Source organism: Drosophila subobscura, chromosome A, assembly GCF_008121235.1.
Source record: "Drosophila subobscura isolate 14011-0131.10 chromosome A, UCBerk_Dsub_1.0, whole genome shotgun sequence".
NCBI classification, from domain to species: Eukaryota; Metazoa; Arthropoda; class Insecta; order Diptera; family Drosophilidae; genus Drosophila; species Drosophila subobscura.
Genome location: NC_048530.1, coordinates 10,220,133 through 10,242,080, shown reverse-complemented (window position 1 = coordinate 10,242,080; position 21,948 = coordinate 10,220,133). Strand labels below are relative to the sequence as shown.

General features: G+C 45.4%; 5 protein-coding genes across 9 annotated transcripts; 3 read left to right on the top strand and 2 right to left on the bottom strand.

Moving 5' to 3' along the window:
* Positions 1-52: 52 nt before the first annotated feature.
* On the top strand, positions 53-6,800 carry LOC117903374 (adhesion G protein-coupled receptor A2). Its single transcript, XM_034815343.1, has 4 exons — positions 53-465; positions 539-757; positions 821-6,148; positions 6,255-6,800. Exons 1-3 carry the CDS (start codon positions 197-199, stop codon positions 6,096-6,098), a joined length of 5,766 nt encoding a protein of 1,921 aa, XP_034671234.1. The 5' UTR covers positions 53-196; the 3' UTR covers positions 6,099-6,148; positions 6,255-6,800.
* Positions 6,801-8,014: 1,214 nt separating this feature from the next.
* On the bottom strand, positions 8,015-10,881 carry LOC117902212 (N(G),N(G)-dimethylarginine dimethylaminohydrolase 1). Its single transcript, XM_034813436.1, has 5 exons — positions 10,739-10,881; positions 10,127-10,449; positions 9,948-10,045; positions 8,711-8,935; positions 8,015-8,592 (listed from the first exon to the last, which is right to left on the bottom strand). Exons 1-5 carry the CDS (start codon positions 10,771-10,773, stop codon positions 8,467-8,469), a joined length of 807 nt encoding a protein of 268 aa, XP_034669327.1. The 5' UTR covers positions 10,774-10,881; the 3' UTR covers positions 8,015-8,466.
* A 637-nt stretch (positions 10,882-11,518) lies between these two features.
* LOC117897429 (bystin) lies at positions 11,519-13,318 on the top strand. The gene is made up of 5 exons (XM_034806271.1): positions 11,519-11,712; positions 11,772-11,889; positions 11,958-12,750; positions 12,822-12,941; positions 13,009-13,318. The coding sequence occupies exons 1-5, from the start codon at positions 11,584-11,586 to the stop codon at positions 13,157-13,159; spliced, it is 1,311 nt and encodes a 436-aa protein (XP_034662162.1). The 5' UTR covers positions 11,519-11,583; the 3' UTR covers positions 13,160-13,318.
* A 2,044-nt stretch (positions 13,319-15,362) lies between these two features.
* LOC117897438 (fibroblast growth factor receptor 4) lies at positions 15,363-18,043 on the bottom strand. Of its 5 annotated transcripts, none has more exons than XM_034806306.1 (7): positions 17,552-18,043; positions 17,405-17,488; positions 16,893-17,339; positions 16,639-16,816; positions 16,348-16,484; positions 16,108-16,283; positions 15,363-16,073 (listed from the first exon to the last, which is right to left on the bottom strand). In XM_034806306.1, the coding sequence occupies exons 1-6, from the start codon at positions 17,565-17,567 to the stop codon at positions 16,141-16,143; spliced, it is 1,005 nt and encodes a 334-aa protein (XP_034662197.1). In that variant the 5' UTR covers positions 17,568-18,043; the 3' UTR covers positions 15,363-16,073; positions 16,108-16,140. The 5 variants fall into 5 exon arrangements, with proteins under 5 accessions (XP_034662197.1, XP_034662189.1, XP_034662181.1 ...); XM_034806298.1 differs by having other exon boundaries at positions 15,363-16,283; positions 17,552-17,647; positions 17,700-18,042; XM_034806290.1 differs by having other exon boundaries at positions 15,363-16,283; positions 17,552-17,802; positions 17,878-18,042.
* Positions 18,044-19,099: 1,056 nt separating this feature from the next.
* On the top strand, positions 19,100-21,533 carry LOC117898253 (very-long-chain 3-oxoacyl-CoA reductase). Its single transcript, XM_034807507.1, has 5 exons — positions 19,100-19,698; positions 19,782-19,828; positions 20,470-20,545; positions 20,624-20,964; positions 21,033-21,533. Exons 1-5 carry the CDS (start codon positions 19,539-19,541, stop codon positions 21,366-21,368), a joined length of 960 nt encoding a protein of 319 aa, XP_034663398.1. The 5' UTR covers positions 19,100-19,538; the 3' UTR covers positions 21,369-21,533.
* The last annotated feature ends 415 nt before the right edge of the window (positions 21,534-21,948 follow it).

Below are 21,948 nucleotides of genomic sequence, written 5' to 3'. Positions count from 1 at the left end.
TGAGATATCGGTAGAACAGCCGCTAGTTTACCATCATTACTTTTACCGAAATAGAACATTCAGCCGTAGAGCAACACTGGCTAATTTATTGTAAACCATTGGATGTGTTTTTGTTTATTATGCATTATGCATATGTTGCACACTGAAATTATCAATTAAATGTTTGTGTGTTGCGCCCAGCATGTAAGAAATTCTAATGAGCACTAATAATAAAGCAGAGGGGTGTGCTCGCAGCGCACTCCTTTTCCTGCTGTGCCCCCTTGTCGCCATATTCTTCTCGCTGCCGACGCAGCCTCTTCTGGCTCAGGCACAGGCCCAAGCCCAGGCCACAATGTGTCACAAGAAATGCAGTTGCAAGAACACTTCGGAAAATATTCACACCCTGCGCGTGCGATGCGATGATCAACAAATTGTGAATTGGAGAGATCTCGATTTTGGCGAGGACGTGCACAACATAGTCAGCATGTAAGTTAATAATCCGTTTTCCATAAGGCTTGCTTTTCGCTTGCTTTTTTTCATTGAACATCTTGTGTTGCAGCAATGGCAGCAATAACTTGATTTTTCACATCACTGAAGACGACTTTAGGAACTTTACGGAGCTTAGGCGCTTGGACCTGTCTTCGAACCTCCTAACCGAACTGGATAAGGAAACCTTTGGCGACAGCCTGGCGTTAGTGGAAAGGCTCAAGTTGGCCAATAATTCGATCAGTCATATTTACGAGGGAGCCTTCGAGCAGATGCCCAAGCTGAAGCAGTTGTAAGTATCCCAGTCGATTTCCGATTAGAACATTTTTCTCATGCTTTCTCATGTTCGGCACAGGGATCTGTCCAGCAATCCGTTGGCCTGCGACTGCAGTTTGATCTGGCTGATTGCTTGGTCAAATTCCCGGGACGTTCGTCTCCAGCCCGCCCCCAAGTGCGACTCCCCCATCAACTTCCGCGGTATGCCGCTGAAGAAACTGAAGGTGGGCATCGACTTCCACTGCGAAACGTTGCTGCAGCCGCTGCTGGAACTTGTCCCAAGCCAGAACCAGGTAGCCTTTGAGGGCGACGAGCTGCAGCTGAAGTGCTTCGCGCCCCGGGTGGCCATCGGAGCGCCGCGCGAGTCGGAGGTTCTGCCCACGCGAGCGTATGTCTTCTGGGGTTGGTCGGACAGAATTCGCGTGCACAACTCCACCGAAGACATTGTCTATCGTGACCCAACCAAGGTTTTCCAAAATGTTAACCTGGAGACACACGAGTCCACCGACTCGGGAATCCTCAAGTCCATTCTGCGCATAGCCAGCCTCACCCAGAACCACACGGGGATGTGGGACTGCACATTGCGCTCCCAGCAGGCGAATCTCTCTCAGTCCATCGTCCTCCATGTGGTGGCCAAGGGCACGCTCTATTGTGAGGCCAAGGTGGTGCACACCAACAAAGGCACCTACCACTGGCCGCGCACCATGCGCGGCGAGACTGTCCTGCAGGAGTGCGTCGAGGAGCCCACCGATGTGTCGCAGCACAGACGCGCATCCTACGAGTGCAGCCCCGAGGGTGAGTGGCTCCACCTGAACACGGACAGTTGTGTCTACGTGAGCGAGACCACGCGCATCCTGGAGCAGTTCGCCAAGGTAAACCTGACGCTAACCAAAGGACAGAACGCAGTGGAAATCGCCCGCCGGCTGCACAACTTCACGCAGATGCAAACGCAGCTGAACAAGATCCGAGACCCCATGGACCTGGAGTACATAGCTCGAACGTTAGTCAAGTACCTGGATCAGGGGGAGGTGCCCCAACAGCAGGAGATTAGCCATCTGCTCATGGACATTGTCTCGCAGCTGCTCAATATTCCCTTTCGCCTGTTCCGTGAGGCACAGGCGGAGCAGGGCACGGGCTTGCGACTGCTGTACGTTGTGGAGTCCTCGGCCATGCGCTTGGCCCTGGCTCAGGCCCAGACCCACACCCACGCCCAGACCCAGACACAGACACAGGGAAGTACGCATTCCAGAGACCTGCTGCCGCCTGTTGACTTGCTGCCCTCATGGAGGGGCGGGGGCGTGCAGCAGCGCAACATTTTCGTTGAGATCTTCAACATAAGCCTCGATTCGTTCTTCAGCCTCTCCTGCGTGTGGCTGGAGAAGAGTCCGCGTGGCTTCCAGTGCAACAGCTCCAACGACACAATACCCATGTACGAGCACGGCGACATCGACGCCGCCATCCAGCTGCCCTACAACGTAATCAGCAATAGCTCCATCTCCAAGAGCGGCAGCTCCACTGTCAGCTCCAGTTCCAAGAACCTAAGGATCATGATCTCGCTACACAGGAACGCCAAGCTGCTGCCCAATCTGAGGGGTGCTTTCAACGAGACCCTCTCCTCGGCTGTCATCGGAGCCCTGGCCTACAACAGCGAGGGACAGTCGCTTGAGTATGAAACGGCCACGTCCGGGTCCGGGTCCGGGTCCGGGTCCACGCCCGAGCTCGGTCTCGATCTCGACCTCGATCTGAATGATAACGGGAGGGAAGATGTGTACCAGCAGAGGATCACGGTCATGCTGCGGGCCCATCCGTACCACCACCAGCTTAGCGCTCCCCAGCCGGCGTGGTGGGATGCCGTCGAGCAAAAGTGGAATCCGCAGGTGTGCCAGCAGCACTATCAGCACCTCACTCTGGTCATGTTCAGCTGCAGCCGCATAGGGTACTTCGGGCTGCTGCAGCGCAGCGCGTACCTCAATGACTACCGCAGTGAAGAGGCGGGTGCCCGCTTCCACCACCCGCCGGTGGCCATATATGCGGGATGCGCTCTGCTGTTCGCCTGCTGTGCCGTAAACATCGTCACGTTCGTCGTGTTCGGGTTTTCCATACGCATGAACCGGGTGCAGAGGCACGCCCTGGTCAATACTTGGCTGGCAGTGGCCGTGCTCGCCCTCACCTTCGTTCTTGGCATCTTCCAGACGGCCAGCCAGACGCAGTGCCGCCTCTTCGGCTTGCTGATGCACTACCTCAGCCTCTGCGTGCTGCTGTGGGTGTGCGTGAGCCTCAGCAGCATGTACAAGCGTCTGACCAAGTCCAGCTCCACCACTCAAGGCCGGATGAGCCAGGAGACGGAGCTGCAGCGCGACCGCGACCGTGACCGCGACCGTGACAGAGAGCAACAAAGGAAGCCCATTTTGGGCATCTACCTCGTGGGCTGGGGAATCGCCCTGCTCATATGCGGCATTAGCAGTGCCGTAAATCTAGCCGAATACGCCGCGTACAACTTCTGCTTCCTACACAGCCCCACCACCCTAAACGCAGTGCTCGTGCCGGCCGGAATACTAGTGATCTTCAGCGCCATCATGTCCCTGTGCATCTACTACCAGCTGAACCAGCAGGAAGTAAAAGTGCTCCAGCACCAGCACCAGCGCCAGTACTCGGACAACAACACTCAGGCCACTGAACACATCGATCTGGACTGGCTGGATGCCAATGGTAGTGCCACCGGTGCTGCCGCTGCCGCTGCCGCCGCCACGGTTGCTGCAGCCGCCCGGAAGGAGGCCAGCAGTCTCCAGCTGCAGGATCACCTGCAAGAGCAGTACAGCACGCTCAGCAACCCTTTGAGCAGCATCGTCGACGACTTTGAGTGTTCAAATATGTCGCATCTTCGGGGACACTTCATGTTTCTGCTACTCTTCGCCGGCGTCTGGCTATCGGCCGCCTTCTACGTGAACAGCGGCAAACAGATGTTTGTGCTCAGCTTCGCCGGGTGCTCCGCCTGCCTGGGTCTCTTTCTGCTGCTCTTCTACAACCTCAGCCGGAACGATGCGCGGCGTGCGTGGTCGCAGCACCGCGCCCGTCGAACCAAGCCCAACAAGCTGGTTACCTACAATAACGGCAGCCAGGCTCGATCCGCGCATCTTGGCAATGGCCAAGGCCCTGCCATTGGCCTCGGGGCCGGCACAGCCTCGATTGTGGCGTACAAGGCCAACCCGGGAGGGGGCAGCCTGTATGACGCAAACAACTCGACCGGATCCCGCTCCAACAGCCAGTGCTCTCGCAGCATGCACAGCCAGACACGGAGCCAGACGCGCAGTCAGCAGGAGCAGCTGCTGGGCGTCTCTGGAGTGCCCATCATGAACAACACGAACAGCCAGCAGGGAGTCGGCGGGGCAGGAGCAGGAGCAGGATCAGTGGGCGGCAATGGAGTGGGAGTGGGAGTGGGACTGGTGGGCGCAAGTGGAGCTGCCCCGCACAGCCTGAGCGCGCTGCTCCATGGCTCCAGTCACGATCTCATCCCCTCGGCAGAGATCTTCTACAATCCCAACCAGATCAACGTGGCCCGCAAATTCTTCAAGAAGCAGAAGCGACTGGCGAAGCGCAACAACTTTGAGCTGCAGCGCCAGACCATGCCCCAGATGCAGCTCCAGAGCCATCACAGCCTGAGCTCGGAGCAGCTCTATAGTCGCCACCACAATGCCATGACCTTGCTGGCCGGGGGAACGAAGGTGAACAACAAAAACCTGCACTACAAGTCGCCGGCGCCGGGCCCCAGCGCCTCAGCAGCCGGGATGCAGCTGATCCGGGGGAAAGAGATCGCATCGGTACAGGTGCAGGCACAGGAGGGGCTGCAGTTCAAGCGCTTCATCCCCACCTGCGCCTCCTCCGCCAAGATGCAGATTACGCAGGCCAACATCTACACCAACATCCCGGAGACGCTGACGCCCCAGCACGAGGTGATCAAGCTGAGAGCAAATGGGCGCAACACATGCACTCGAACGCCTTCACTGCTTGACGAAACGTTGCACGAACAGGACGACGACGACCGTGAGGAGGACGAGCATGAGGTCGACGTGGAGGAGGGAGAATGCGAAGGAGACGATGGCAGCTCCTTGGATGAGCATGCACCGCTCTATGCCAACACAGTGCAGGCCCCTAGCACGATGAACAGCCTGTTCCGGCCACGCAGCCACATACAGGGACAGCCGCAGTCACAGTCCCAGTCACAGTCACCGTCACAGTTACAGTCTCAGTGTATTCGCTCGGCTCCGATGAAACAGCCGAGCCTGGAGGCAATGAACAGCCTGGGCTTGCCGGACAGCGGTCAGGAAGAGCCGCTCCTGCAGAAGTACGAGATTTACGTGTCCAACTCGCTGCAAGTAACCACGAGCAACAGCATCCAGCTGGATGACGACTTCCCCAGTGTCCTCATTCGCTTCAGCCAGCAGCAGCAGTCCAAGTCGCTTAACAACATCAGCGAGATGCTTAGAGCAGGTGGAGGCGGGAGCGGTGGCGGAGGATCCACAGGAGATGCCGGTGGGGCGGGAACTGGCTCATCCTGTGCTTTGCCCGATGTTCCCAGTCAGATTCCCATAGAGAACGGCTCCGGCTCACTGCAGGAGCAGCATCGACAGGTCTACTCCTGCTCCAGCAGCAACCTCAGCCAGCTGAAGGCGGCCGCGGAAGCTGCCGGCCATCAGGGGGCAGAGGACGACAGGCGCTTGCTTTCGGCAAGCCCCACCAACGAGAGCGACCTGAACTACCAGAACTCGGAGATAAGCATCCGCAGCCACGGCCTGTACGCCCCCCAGGCGGACAACGACCTCAACCTCACCCTGACGGACGACTTCCGCTGCTACCAGTCCTCCAATGCCAGCGACGCCGATGTCGATGTGCTCAATGAATTCGATGATGAGTTTGTGACGGCCACTGGAGATCGGCCGGGAAGCGCAGATCAGGAGCTTCACCACCACAACCACAACCACCTCGACCTCGACCACGACCAAGACACATCCATCGATGAGCTGTACGAGGCCATTAAGTGTCGAAGTCCCCTGCGCAACAGGCAGGAAATAGACGCGAGCGAGAGATTCGAGCGGGACAGAGAGAGGGCCAACGAGAGAAGGGGTCAGAGTCAGAAAAAGAGAGAGGTGCAAATGGAGCTGGAGTCGGTGGTTGTGGATGAGGATGCGGATGCGGATGAGGATGCGGATGCAAAGAGGAACAGCGAGATAATAGTGAGCAGCAGTAGCAAATCGCACGAAAATCTCAATGAAACAATCGAAGATGACAGTAGCCAGAGTAGCGTGATATCGTACATCGATCCGAGGGCCAGCAACGAGCCCCGAGGCTATCCTAGTTAGCTCGTAAGTGGACCACGCACCGTAGCCTCAGTTCCATACTCCTTTTAACCAACCATTTTAAACTCTTGACCCACTTAGCTCATAGTCATGTATATACAGAAGATATACACTGCGCCCCAAGTCCAGTATCCAGTATCCCATATCCAGTATCCAGTATCCAATTCCTATGACCTGTTCCATCTCCCGCCGTGCTTGGCCGAAAGCCTCCAAGTGCCAATGCCAAAGTATTATTTTCATCATTATAGCCTAAGTTTGACACAACTTTCACCTCACCAGCAGGCACAAACTGATACTACAGGGTATACATATGTACATATGGGCACGGTGTGCATTGTCGTCATCAATCCCAACCCATCTGCATTTGTGAGGCGCCTCCCTGTTGTGAAGCCCAGCCACATGAACTTGTAATTATAGGAAAAGACACACCCAACCCAAACACTATTTATTATAACTACACTAACTACTTTTGATCAGCCACATCCTTTCGTTCGCGTTTTTATTCATTTTATTCAAATAGAATACTTGTATTTCCATTTCCTTCCCTTCCCATCCCATCCCTTCCCTTTCTCATCCGATATGCTTAAGGTTAAGCTTTGGGTAAACCCAAATGCATTTAAATCTACATGCATACTTTAAGTTCACACCTACACATTAATAAATGAAATGTTCACAGTCGAATTCCATGCGTCTCTGGTTTGTGCATTTGAAGGAGATCTACAGGCATACATATGCATATATTTACATACATATGTACATACATATGAAGGGGAAGAGTTCCGGTTGAAGACACAGCTTTGTTCTTGCCTATGCCTGTACATATTTATATGTGGGTAACTATCAGTGAAGAAACTAAGATTGATTCCTTCGTATAGTTTCTCAAACGAAGAACCTCCTTAAACAACAAAAAACAAGTGTGTCTGCAAGCGGTGTCATAAAGGGGCTTATGCCACAGCTGCTATATGTACATATGTACATGCTTTGTTTCGTTATCGGCACGAACTGTCAACAAATACGACTCGCACTGTTCAGATCAGTAGCGCCTGCTTGCTGTTCATCACTCACCAGGTTATAAAGAAAGAATATTAATCAGTGATGATCCAACAACTAACTCATTTGAAAGATTACAGATTACAATCTTGATCACCGATCCATGCTCCACTTCTTGTGAACTTCGTGGTGAAAGCACTTGATCAGCGTTTTTGATGCAACAATTCATGGATCCGATTTTAAGAAACGGATCGTGGAAAAAGAGCGATCCATTAACTTTACGATGTCGCGAAGGTAAGGTATGGATCGGACGCGTTCACCATTACTCAAAACCAGAACGCTGCCTTGGATCATAGATCGGTGATCAAGTTGTCCTGGTGTACACGCCCAATAATCCTTCTGTTGGGAATGGGAATTTAATGAAAATTCAATTATGGCATAACAACCTAAAAGGATGTTGGGCATAGTTAGACCTAGCTAGGGGTAAGCGAATGGTTCGAAAAAAACGGTTGGGTCGAACATAACATCACTGCATATTCTGCACTCTCTTCACCTGTTATTTTTACTTTTGGGGCACAAAAAAGCAGCCATCTATGTATGTACCTGCCTTCCGTACTCATATTCATATGTACATAGTACATACTATGTATGGCAATGATTTGAGGCTCTGTGTGCAGAATTAAGACATTGAATTTCACTCTCTCTTGAAATCCGATCTCAATAATGATGCATCATGACATCATTCTCGTATACCTCTTCTAATTCCCTCTACTTCAGTTACTTATACTTAGACTTATACTTATCCAACGTACTATTTATATTTGTATGCATACGTTCCTTCAGTCTTCGGTCCACATGGTATATAATAGTACATGGTAGATAGACATTGGAATGAGCAAAAGCTATTAGAGATTACAAATGTTGGCCTTTATTTTTAGAACTGATGGAATGCAACTCCACTTAACCACTTCTTGTTAAGCAAATGTACAAATGTACGTAAGTATGTATATATGTACATGTATATGTATACACAGATGCATGCATAATTGCATATAGTAATTATAAGGTAATTTGTTTTGTGGATTCAGCTCCGAAAGGGAGCAAGGAATGATCATCATGATGGTTTTGGTTTTGATGACTCAAAAAATAAAGCCAAATGGGGTAAAAAGATCAACCCCAATTATCATAACATATTTTCGCTTACATCAATATTAAATATTTAATCTTAAGTTTAGAACAATAACAAGAAATGTGTAAAATATAATACGATATTGCTGATGGATGTCACCATGATGGACATGGTGTCACATAGTGCTGGCTGTGCGTGTTTCTGATGGCAATTTCTCCTATCGGGGTAAATGATAACGATACTCTAATATTCTCAGATGCTCCGTATGGACTTCCAGCGTCGTAGCAAGAGGCAGGAAGAGGTCAGCCCACTGGAGTATTGACTAAATTCGCTTATGTTTATATTGCGTGTTGGAATGTCAATTTTCTCTTTCAAAGTCTGCAAAAAAAACACAAACTTTAAACGGACCAATTGAATATGTATGTATGTATGTATGTATGTACATATGTACATATGTATGTATGCATATTTTTCTTGCATGCATATTTCTGTGCACCTTGTACGCATCTGGAATTTCCGTGGGGGATCTGTGGACAATGGTTCCATTTATGTACAACATATTGGCCGCACTCTCCTCGGGTAGCGTTAGCTTCTGGTAAGTGAAGCTGGCCTCTCGCTCCATCCGTTTCACGATCTCTTGACACGGTGCGCTCTTGCTCACACACAAAACATCCGGGCCGGCCATGGTGACGTAGTATTTTAAACGTTTCGATCCATTGACCTAAGGCACAGGAAAAGCGTTTCATGTTTAAATAATGTCCTGTAATGGTTACACATTGCACTACTCGACAAAATCGATCTTTTTTGCCTCAAGGAACCAAACCGACTTTTTCTTAAAGATATCGGGCACTAAAATTGTTCAATGAATTATAGTTTTCTTTCTATTGTAGAACTTTTTTTTGAAGAATTTTTAAAGTCTGGTATATTTTAAGGTTTTTAAGTACTTAAGATACTTAAGTATCATAGATCTGGCTGTAAAGAACTTTGTTTATCTGAAAAGCTGATTGATTGCAGTTAAAAATTGTACAAAAAGACTTGTCTGAACGTTGATATGCAATGACTGACGTATGCATTTAGGCAATTTATCGGAAGAGAAGCGAAATAGAACGGCAACAAAAATAGCACCAAAATATGTATTTCATAAACACTTTTACTTTTCCGAGCTTTTTGATTTATTTTGTTTTTAATTTATATAATAATCGTTAGCTTAAGTCGTTTGTAAAAAAAATATTGGTTGTTATGGGTCGTCGAAAATACTTTAGGGAAGAAAAAGCCAAAGGATCAAAACTTTAACTCCAAAAGAAGAAAACTAAAATGAATCGGATAAGTTGAATTAGGCCTCCAAGTTGATATAATAGTTTCAAAAGCGTTCATTAGAACCATTGTTTTAACAAAATATTTCAAAGAAGAAACATAAGGGTCAGGGTGCTATTTTAAACGCCGCAGCTGTATATTGAAATTTGTTTTAATACCCGGTACTCGAAGAGTAAATAGGGTACATTTTATTTGTGCACAAAGTGGATGTATGTAACGCAGAGAACACGTCCTTTCTCGTTTTTATTGACATTAAAGTATTTGGTCTCTGTAGACCTCGTAAAAGCAATGCTGATAATCTCCTGGGTGGATTTTAGCCTGCTATTTGTGGGGCTGCTTTGAGCATACATGAATAGAATCATACTTGTTGTTTTTGTTTTAGTTGTAGTTTTCATATGAATATCCGTGGTAAAACTCACCCGAATTGGTGTGACTGGATACTCGGGATATGCCATGGCCACGGCCCGCGCACCTTCTTCGTTGGTACACCCAGATATGCCAATGAAAAACTCTCTTCCTAGTTGTGGGAATGGCAATTATCTTCATTAGATTGACGCTTGTTCCATGGTATAGGGAAGATGAGTGGGATTACGCTTACCCGTGAAAAGCACATCCCCGCCATCTAGCCGGGCATGAGGATCGTCTATTTCTATAACGGGAATGTCAAGCTCTTTCTTCAGAATAATGGCCATGCTTGCGGCCTCGCGTCGACGCTTCGCGTTATCCGATCGGCCTATGAGGGCCACTCCATTACAAATAACCGCGCTGTTCTCGACAAAGACGCCCTCCGGCAGCAGGTCGTCGGGAGGCAGCTCAATCACATCCAGGCCAATCTCCCGTAGCAGAGTGCAGTATTGTTCGTGTTGGCGTTTCGCCAATTTCACATCGAATGGTCCGCTCTCGAGTAGGGCCTCCGAGATTCTGCTTGACAGAGGCGGGAAGAATTTTGCGCGATTAAGTACTATTGAACGCCCCACGCCCCATACTTGATTAACGCCCCACCCATGGGTGTGAGTGTGTTGGAGTGCGTGATATGGTGGTGGGATAGTTGTGGGGTGTATGTCCATCCTATGCCCCACCCAACCTATCATCTGTACACATGAACAGCATGACCTATTTCCCCGTGATAGGCATTCTCCCGCCCTCCTTTTAAAAGCTTTCGATACAGGATATGCGAGGGCGACTGCAGCGAGAACTGCCCTCCACTCACCTGGCCACAATCGCGTGCGTATATTTCGGGGACATATTTCGCGGTTTTGTTTTTGGCCACTGTTTGTTTTTTTTGTGTTCTGCTTATTTTTCCCTATCGAGCATTCCGACCAGTGGGACCGCGGAGCTAACGATTAAATATGCCGTCTCACCCTCAAAAATATACTGAAATAACCTTCTCATTTTCAAAGAACGTCGTACCGATGAAATAACAATTTTAATTAACCCTAGTACTCAGATAAATTTTCGAGCCAAAAGCCTAGTACTCAGATCGACAAAAAGGGGTCGCAAAAAAAGTCAGGGATGATATTCGTATGGAACCGATAAGAAAATGTTGTGCGCACAAGTTAATTTCTAGCGGCTGTTCACCAGGCAGTACTCGGATCGCGAAAAAAAACCGGCCGAAAAAATCTAGAAATTCAAACGATAGTATTTTGTGGTAGCGATAGTATTCGCTGGTATGTTGCTAGCAGCTCGAAAAATAAAGATTTGTTTTATATTCCGAGAGGGTACCTAGCACATTTTGCTAGCAAGTTTTTTTTCGATCTGAGTACTAGGCTTAAGCAAAAAAAAAACCCAGAGACCCAGAGAGCATGCACTTTGGTTATACTGGGCACAGAGCGAAATATTTAGCACTTTCTGTCGCAAGAATATTTTGAGGGTCTGAGCACAGGGCTTAAAACTAAACTATTTTTCATCGGTATATTTTGAAAATAAGAGAGTATATTTCGGTATATTTTATCGATAATTTCGTGGTTACACTGCATACCAAACTTTTGTTGTTGTTTTCAATGGTTAGCAGCACGTGTGTTGTCATTTCTATATTGTTATCCAAATCCGTGCAAAATGGGCAAGCCGAAGAAGGCCAATGTGGCCATAATTAAAAATGTGAGCTTGGAAAAACAGATAACCGAAGGAAAGGTTGCGAAGGCAAAAACCAAAAGCAAGTTCAATTTACGTGACGAGGACTCATCGGTATGGTTTTAAATTATGTACCATTCTTCAGGAATTCTAGCTAATCCCTCATATTGCAGAACATAGATGCCAAGAGCAGCCAAAAGATTTTGGCGGCTGCTAAGAAGCAGCAGTTGGAATTAAACGAGGAGAACTTTCCCAGCTTGGTGACTGTTAAGAAAGTAAACTTCAGTCTGAGTAAGTCTGAGGATAAACGTTCCATGTTAAACCAAACACACTAACAAAAAAGTCTCGTATCTGCTTAGATGATGGCCAAGCAAATGAAAACGAGGAGGTCGACGAGGCCGAGCTCATGGTCAATATGGATATGGATGAGGACGATGTTGCCGCATTTGAGCGCTTCCAGAACCCGGCAAAGGATGTTAAGCGCAACCTCCAACTGTCCGAAATAATCGCGCAGAAAATCCAAGAAAAGGAAGCTGATATACACAACAAAATCTCCGACGCAGGTTCGCTCAAAATCGAAGAGATTGATCCCAAGGTAAAGGAGATGTACGAGGGTGTCAGGGACGTCTTGAAACGTTACCGCAGTGGCAAGATTCCAAAGGCCTTCAAAATCATCCCCAAGCTAAGAAACTGGGAGCAGATCCTATTTATCACGGAGCCACACAACTGGAGTGCAGCTGCCATGTTCCAGGGCACTCGCATCTTTTGCTCTGTCTTGTCGCAAGCAATGGCCCAGCGTTTCTACAACCTGGTTCTGTTGCCTCGTGTACGCGATGACCTTTGCGAGTACAAGAAGCTGAACATGCATCTCTACAATGCCCTCAAGCGGGCTCTGTTCAAGCCGGCCGCGTTCATGAAAGGCATCATTTTGCCTTTGCTGGAGTCTGGCGATTGCACTCTGCGCGAGGCCATCATCTTTGGTAGCGTTGTGGCTCGCAACTCCATACCCGTCCTTCACTCGTCCGCCTGCCTGCTGAAGATTTGTGAAATGAGCTACTCTGGTGCCAACTCCATATTCATACGCTTCTTCCTCGACAAGCGCTACGCCCTACCCTATCGAGTGGTCGATGCGGCTGTCTTCCACTTTCTAAGGTAATTTCAATGGCCACTTATAACTTTTCAACAGAAAATATATCATTTACGTTCTGCCCGTTTCAAAATAGATTCGAAAACGATAAGCGCGAGCTCCCTGTGCTATGGCATCAAAGTCTGCTAACATTTGCCCAGCGCTACAAGAACGATATATCTTCTGAGCAGAGGGATGCCCTACTTCAACTCTTAAAGTCAGTAATTTCAGAACTTTTTACTTTTTTCGAACAAGCATGACTATTTTATATTTTCCGATTGCAGGAAAAAATCTCATCCCAAGATAACGCCCGATGCTAGAAGAGAACTTCAGGCAGCCACCTGCCGCGATGTTGAAATGATGGAGACCGACAATGGCCTGGCTGCTCAGCCCGTCAATATATACACAGATGCTGATGTTGGATACGATGGCTAGAAAACATGTTATTTAAATTTGCGGTATGGACTCTGCGGTTATTTACGGATCGAGTCCGTTTCGTTTTCGATAATGCGTGTTTATGTAAATACTTACACATATATGCGTATGCAGTGGATGCTGGAATGCTCTACTATAATAAAAACAATATTGAATGAATGTTAAATTTTTTTAATATGAAAAACAAATTTATTTTTTACAATTTTGCATTAGTTTATATTCTTTGTTCGTTTTTTTTTTTGCGGTCCGGTGACGAAACTATACATTATCTGTGTAGTTTAGTAATAATTAAATATTAAAGTTATTAATTAATAAATATAATTATTTAACCAAAATCTTTCTAAAAATTTCGCCTCGTCACTTTCTTTAGTCTCTAAGTATTGTTTCGTTATCTCACTCCAACATTTTTACTTTTAAATATATATTATTTGTGTTACTTAAGGGCACACGGATCATGGAAACGGTGTACTGGCGGCGACGGTTGGACTGGGTTTGGGTTTAGTTGGGATCAATTGGAATAATTTACAATAGGATCTACACAAGACAATTGAAATTAGTCAGTCAAGTCACTCGGCATTTAAGCTCATATTTCTTTATATTTTCATTTTTTTCTGACCTGAATCTTGACTTCCTTATGCACTTGTAAAGACGTAAAGACTGTACTTGTGCATGTACAATACATATGTATATCAACAATCCTAATATGAGCTCTTCAAATCTGCAATGACTTAAGAGCTCAAGAGAATGGAACTTTCAATTCTCATGGACATTTTTAATGTTTTAATAGTTCATATTAAGAAAGGTGTGGATTTGTGAAAGCTAACTCAACAAGTAGAGAAGGTACACTGGAACAAATGCAGTGATTACTTCTACGAATGTATGATTGAAAATCATATTTTCCTCACCATAACCCTAAACTGAAAGCAATGCTGAAAATATTCATTCTTTCGTCTTTCGTCTCCTTGATCTTGTTTTATTTATTTTACTCTGTTATTTGTATATGTATTATTTTTGGGTTTGTTTATTATGGGACCGTTTTTAATAAAACAAAAATTTAACATTCTACCCATTGGTCCGAGTTTTGTGAGAATTTCAATCCCTCCTTCATTTAAAAGACTCAAATATACATAATTATACAGTTACATACATACATATTATTTTTCTTTTTTTTTGGGTCCAAATGGTCATTGGTTCCGCAACCGAATTAACAATAATTAAACGATATGTATCCATTTTGAATGACACAGTTTTGTTAACGTTAAACATTTCCTAAGCTTCTTCACGTCTTGTCTTTCTCTTTGTTGATTTTTGGAACAACTTTTATCGATCGACACACCATCAATTCTGTGCTAACTTTATTTGAATGTTCATTGGAAACTCGACGAAGAAAAAGGTCAAAAAATGGCCATATTTAAACATTTCAGCTAGCATTATCCTGCTCAGCAGCTCAGCTATCGATTAGGTTCGTCCAGCGGAAGGTCGCTCATGAAGAATAGCAAGGAAATCAGAAACCAAAAAACCGAAAAACCCGTACTATTCATTGAAAAAGCAGACCTCTATTGATGACAGTGCCGCAAAATCAAAACTTTTCAATGTATTTAGCACGAAAGAAAAACAAGCCAAGCCGACTTTCTTAATTCTAATAAGTACCTGGTTAATAATCAGAAACTATGTATATTTTAATATTATCTCGCTCTCTTTCTCTGCATCGGGTCTCTCCTATCCTCATAAAATGGGTCACAGAGTATATCCTTTTAGGAAAACATTTTCTTAATCTGCTTTGTATACTTTTTAGATGGGAAACGCTTTTTTCCCTTTTTTCGATGAAGACATTTCAAGAAGCTAGCATATTTCTGAGATGGTTTCAAGATCTCTGTGTCTTTTACTGAATGGTAAATCGAAGTTTTGCGAGAGTTGCATGCTAGTTGATGATCTGCCTTTAAAATATTTAACACAATATTTAAACAAGCAAATTTTCAATTCTGTCAACATAAAACTCCAAAATTTGCATTGATCTCAGCATTGCATTGTATGTAGATTAAAGCGTCCGAAGTCCTCTATCATCTTATTCGAATTTTTAAAAACGATTATTGCAGAATATTCCAATATCGAATGACGAGAGCTTCTTAAGCAGGTCTGCAACCGAATTTCCGTTTCGTGTAAAGTTAGAAACGGCTGCAGCACAGTGTACTAACTATGATTAAAATGATCCCAACTGATATGCTGTTTGATTTCAAGAAGCTAAATCCATGGTTCACAAGGCCTTGGATTAGAACCGTATTAGAAGCACAGTGGGACAGCCTCTTGAAGGGTAATTAATTAGAAGTTAAAATGCATTGGCTGGATTCTGTCGACAGTACAAGTACAGTAAGTACAAGTATATTAGCTCGTTCAAATCTAGATAAGTGTACATACGTATGTACATATACTGGATGCAAGTACATATGTATGTACGTATGCATACATTGGTATGTATAATGGGTTGAGAGCTGACCAGAATCGAAACGAATACTTACATACATACGTACATATGTATGTAAGTACATATATATGAATATGATTAATATGTAGCCAACACAAACACGGCCTTTGTAGTACGATTCGATTATGACAGTTTGACGATTATGCTTTAAAATGTTCAAAATCCATTTCATGTTCTACATACAAAATACAATGTATGTATGTGTTCGCGTACGCCCTTAGAGTATAATTTATGTAAATACATACATACACACGAGTTCTCACATTGTTTGTTTGTTTGTTTATCATTCGTTTTCCGATTTCCGATTTCCGACTTAGGTCTACTATGTATTCAGTATTCAGTTTATGCTATGTATCGTATATTAAACAACCCATGATTAGAGTAAAAGTCAAAATGCAATTCTGGACAAGATTTTCTGGTGTATGCATTTCCCTCACTGTGCCTCTGCTGTGTATCGATCACCTACCTGTGCTTTTACCTTACAGATCCCACTAGATCGTCATCGCCCGAACGGGTGACCCATGGCCACCGTCCTCCCATAGACACACGCGTATACGTACAATAGAAAAAACACAACCATAGTCGAGGGCCTGGCACTGTAGCGCGTCCCGTTCGCGTGCTGCATTGCGGCTGGCTCCTCACCTGCATTGCAGACATAAATAAGATATTAAAATATGCTCTCACACTATTCCTGAACGCGACTTACCATTGAGCACATGTACTACAACCGTCTCCGTAATCTCGTTGCCCAGCATACAGGTGTAGTTCCCGGTATCTTGTCGATTCGCATTGGCAATGTATAGGCGACTCAGAGCCCGTCCAGGCAGCATATCCGTTTTTACACTGTAAAAACAATGAGAAGGATCCGTGTTCATTTGTGTACATATTTATGCATGTATTTAAATATGCATGGATGCAGCTATAGCACTGTATGTTCACGATAATGTGTAATACAGTAGAAACCTCGAGATGAACTAGTAAACTTTTAAACTAGTACCTGATGCCACCCCGACTGGTGTCATAGTTGAGCAGACGGGGTCCGTGTCGCCAGGTGATGTAGGAAGATGGATGTGGAATTTTGGAGATGACACACTGCAGCTCGATGGTGCTGCCAGCCTTGTAGTACTTCTCCGGTGTGGCCGATCCTCTCTCGTCCAGAATTTCGACATGAGGAACTGCAAATGAGTTAAGAAGATTGTAGAGAGAGAGTTACCTAGTACTAAGAAGAGCCTTGGCCCGGAAGTTTCTTACCAATTATAGTTAGATATACGAGGAGCACCAGGGGAGGATGCGAGGAGACCTGACACTCGTAGGGACCCTCATCGCGCTCATTGGCAAACTGGATGAGAAGCTTCCAGTCGTTGGGATCCTCGAACTCGAGCGAGTAGCGAGAGTCGCCGCTATATGTGTGTTGGCCGAAAGTTATCAGGGTGAGGTCCTCGCCTCTACGCCGCATCCATGACACCGTCTTGCCCTGCAGGTCGTTGACGCGGCAGTGCAGATACACGTTCGAGGAGAGCTGGGTGCTTATATTAACCGTCGTATAGGGATCAGCAAAGAAAGGGAACGGCTCGTGCGTGGTTGTCTCGGTGACCTCCAGCTCCTCATCTTCCGGCGTGTCTGTAAACGGCGACGAGAACTCCTGCCAGAAGTTCTTCGGGAAGGTGTCGAAGGGATCCCCAGCTCTGGGACGCTTCACTACATGTAATCATATAAAGTATTTTAAAAAAGGTACAATTAAGTACGCTCAGGGCATCACTTACATGTTGTCGAAGTAGATCCCGACCCAATGTTATGTAGTGATGAGTATATAATTGCAAATATCCAAAATAATCTAGATCTCATCACTGCAAAGAGGGCCATATGACAATTTCACTCAAACTCCCCTCAGTGACGCTTCCTGCACTCACCGCACGATATGCACATACGAATTTGCTTGACTGTAACCGATTTTATTTTGAACCAACTGCATCCGTAAGTGCCAGTCCGGACAGCTTCATCGTTATCTATGCGTCGGGACAGTCACGTCACGGCAGAGACAGTGCAAAATTTACTTACCAATTTGTTTCGGTTCCGTTTCTTGCTTAATGTTTATCGATTAAGTATTAAGTTAAGGCATTGTGCAGCAGATGTTACGTGTACGTCGATTTTGCAAAATTTTCTTGAGCAGTATACAGTTTTTCATTAATTTTTCATTTGTTTTTATAAAAATTCAGGCTAGTAAATGATTATTAACCTTCTTGCGTTGCGTGTGTATTTATTTTTTCGCAAGTGCCTTTGCCTGTGGCTGCCTTAGATGACCAATAAATTTGAATGTAGGTCAGGGCAGGCTCTGCGCATGGACAGCATCCGCAGCATTTTGCTCTTTCGGTACACATACTCCATCGACATTACCCGAAACCTACGTAAATACATATGTATGTTCTTATACGACAAAAAAAACATTTTTAAATGCATACATTCGCACAATACAAATACTTGATCCAAAATGATCTTTTATATAGTATTTTATATAGTCTTTTATATAAGTATAACCTACTCGTGAATTTGTATTTGTATTCAAAACATAGTCAGTAGACGTAGTATTCAAGATTCAGCAATCCTAAACTCAAGGCGGGTTAGACGCAGGTCGGGACCGTGAACGTTCTTCTCCCTCCCATAAATCCTGCGGTACTTTAGTTTTTCATATTTACATTTTTGCAACATAAGATGCCAATTAACATCAGTAATAGATTGTTAACAATATGTTTAACCGTAAATCAAAAATAGTTTTTTGAGCATCAGTTCAAAAAGCGATAGTTATCGATAGGCCGATAGATAAGATGTCCTCACAGAGATATCCATATGGAGTTTTTGTTTTCGCGGTCAAAGTACGTAAAGAACATCAATGCTCCCAAACCTGTAACATCCATGTTATAAGTAAAACGAAATTTAGGCATCTTTTCATTTTTCTGAAACTAATTTCAATGTTTAGCTTATCGAGAGCATGCACTTCCTGCGCATGTGCTATTATGAGTGTGTTGGTGAGCGTTAATTAAATAAATGAGAGAGCAGCACAGTAGCTTTCCGAAGTATTCCCACACAACGGGCTGGGATTCAGTTCCTAGCATTCGCCATGTTTAGTAATCCATTGACTTATTGAGGTATCAACAGAAACAGTATAAATAGCAAAAGCGGCCACCATAGTTCTCGTAATTGTAGTTATCATATGCGAAGAATACAGATTTAATAACTCTCTGAACGACGAGAATAATATGCAATAAGTATAAGCTTAGGCGAACAATTTTTGCCTGCACGGTTCACACATGTGCCGCCCTTATCTTTTCGGCGGTGGTGCGATGGGGAGGACTGAGAGCACGGGCCTCATATGTACATACTGACATGCATAAGTCGCGCGACGTTACACATAGACACATGCGCACACACATAGCCGACATCGATATGGTCACAGAGGAAGAACCGTTCATTCGTTTTCGTGCCGCTTACAATTTGCATTGAATCACTTTTTCATTTCTTTTCTGTTTATGTTTCTGTTTGGGTCAACGTCAACGTCAACAAAATGATTTGAATATTAATCAGAAAAACCTAGCCTGAAAATCAAAAATTTGAATTCTACGCGGTGAAGCCAGACAGGCAGCAAGAAGGGAGTGCGTCGGTACTGCGACACCAACGAGACATCGGCGAGAGATAGACACACGTACAGACATATGTATGTACATTTGCATGTGTGTACATAGGTTCTAGAAGCAGAGGTTGCGGCAGCAGCGTAAGAATTTTGACGTTGCAGTTCGACGAACAGAAAATAGAAATCGAAAAATCAGAAACCAGCCGGCAGCAGACATTTGGAGTTGAGTTTCGGGTATTGTGTCCCAAGAGATTAAAGGAAAGATTAAGGAAATGGAGAATTCGCATGTACTGAGCATGCTTGGTGGCTTGGCCATCGGCATTGTCGGCTTTCAGTTCTTCCGCAAGGTCTTGCCATGGATATATTCCAACGTGGTGGGACCGAAGGTCTTTGGATCCACCGTAAACCTCGCAAAAATGGGCGAATGGGCAGGTGAGTGAAAATGTTGCGTTCGATAATGAGCTTGGCGACCGCTGATAAGGAATATAGCCTAAACTAATTTCCATTAATTTCAGTTGTTACCGGGTCTACCGATGGAATTGGCAAAGCCTACGCCAAGGAGGTATGTAAACTGTCAAGGATAGTACAACCCACTGGCCCCAATCAAAGTCCATTCAACTATGACTTGACAATTGGGAAGCGCGCAAAAAATGCAGTCATAGTATTGCCATTAAGCGGGAATGACTTGGACATTGCTTGCGAAAATGCAGTGGCCGAGTGAATCTACACTTTAGAATTGATCTTCAGTCGCACCAGCCACTCAGCCCTTCCGTCCAGAGTTCCCTAATTGTATTGACTTAACAGCAGTTCGCTACATTTTCTGCCTCCTCTCCGCACAGTAATTTTTGTTTATTCTGGTCAAGTGCGGTCGCAGCGCATTTTTTTTTTTTAATGGGGGCGGCTCCCATCTGTATTTATTACCCACTTGAAACGATCGACCAGACGAATACATAGTGACTTTCGAGCACGTATTCCCCTTTGGGCTGCACCTGGTTAACGCTTTCTTTGGAACACCGTCTTGACCGCTTAGGCAGAAAATAGTTCAATGTTCACTTTAAATTTCTCAGCAAGAACAATAGTTTTGCCTCTTCATATTCCACTAAAACTTCTGGGGGAATTTATGGTTCTGAACCAATAGCCTACGTTTCCAGAAAACATCAAGCGTTTATAGGATATTTAAAAACTATTTTTTGTTATTTTCAGCTTGCTCGCAAAGGACTTAAACTGGTGCTAATCAGTCGATCCTTGACTAAACTGAACGACGTTGCCAAGGAAATAGGTGAACCATAGCTTAAGAGTTCCTTTACACTGTGCATTCATGGTTATAAGCTAATCTCTGGTTGTGGCATACTTTCAGGCGATGAATTTGGCGTGGAGGTGCGTGTCATTGATGTGGATTTCACAGGCGGTGCTGAGATATATGAGAAGATACGCGAGAAAACCACTGGCCTGGACGTCGGAGTGCTGGTGAACAATGTAGGAATCAGCTACAGTCATCCTGAATACTTTTTGGACTGCTACAATGCGGATCCGATGTTTTTGAACAATATTGTGGCTGCTAACGTACACTCGGTAACTCATATGAGCGCATTGTTCTTGGCGGGCATGATTACCAAGCGCAAGGGAGTCATCATAAACATCTCGTCCACTGCCGGCGTTATTCCGAATCCCCTGCTGAGTGTTTACAGTGCTACCAAGGTTAGTGCACGGTGATGAAGAACAAAACCCTTATTCCCGTACCTTACCTTATCTCATCCTTTCACCAGGCTTTTGTCAACAAGTTTAGCGATGATCTGCAGACGGAGTACAAGGAGCAAGGCATTCTCATTCAGAGTGTCCAGCCGGGCTTCGTGGCCACTAACATGTCCAAAATCCGCAAGCCCAGCGTGTTTGCGCCGTCACCCGAAACCTATGTGAAGTCGGCACTCTCAACTCTCGGTATTGCAAAACAGACCGCTGGATATCTACCCCATGCCCTTCTCCAGTTGGTTATCCACTTCACAGAAGCTGTCTTCGGAGATCAGTTCGCCCGCAGTTTGGTTCTAAAGAATATTTTGGGCACTCGTAAACGCGCACTTCGTCGCCTCGCCAAGAATCAGTAGATCATATGACGCTCTTGCCTGCAGTGCTGGCACCTAATGATAGAAGGATGCATTTGAGGTGGTCGGTAGCCATAGCGAACGAAATGTGACTAGATAATATTTAATCAAGTGTCATACATACATACATACATATGTACAAATGTACATTTATTTCCAAACATCAAATTCAAATACCAAAAATGTTTCCAAATTCAGCCATGTTTGACTAGTTTTTGCAGTTAAATACAATGGCCAATCATAAAACTCAATACTTGTGCAGTTTCGTTGCTTTTCGAAAAGCTTTCAATAATAAATACTGTACAAACGAGAAGGGACGTGTGAGACGCTTCTCACGCGTCACAACTTTTATACCTTAGCGGTTTTTGTCAAATTTTTAATTTTTTCTTCATCTGCCATCTACATCTACAACACTTCTCACGCCAACACGCTCCTTTGGCTCGACCCCTTTTCGTAGAGCCACACACTGCAGACTCGCGGCAGAGGCAGTGGCCGCACACAGCAGAAGCAGAGTGTGAATGAGAGAATGTGAAAATACAAATAAAAGCTGCGGGACGGGGTGGGTTTAGCCACTGGAAATTAA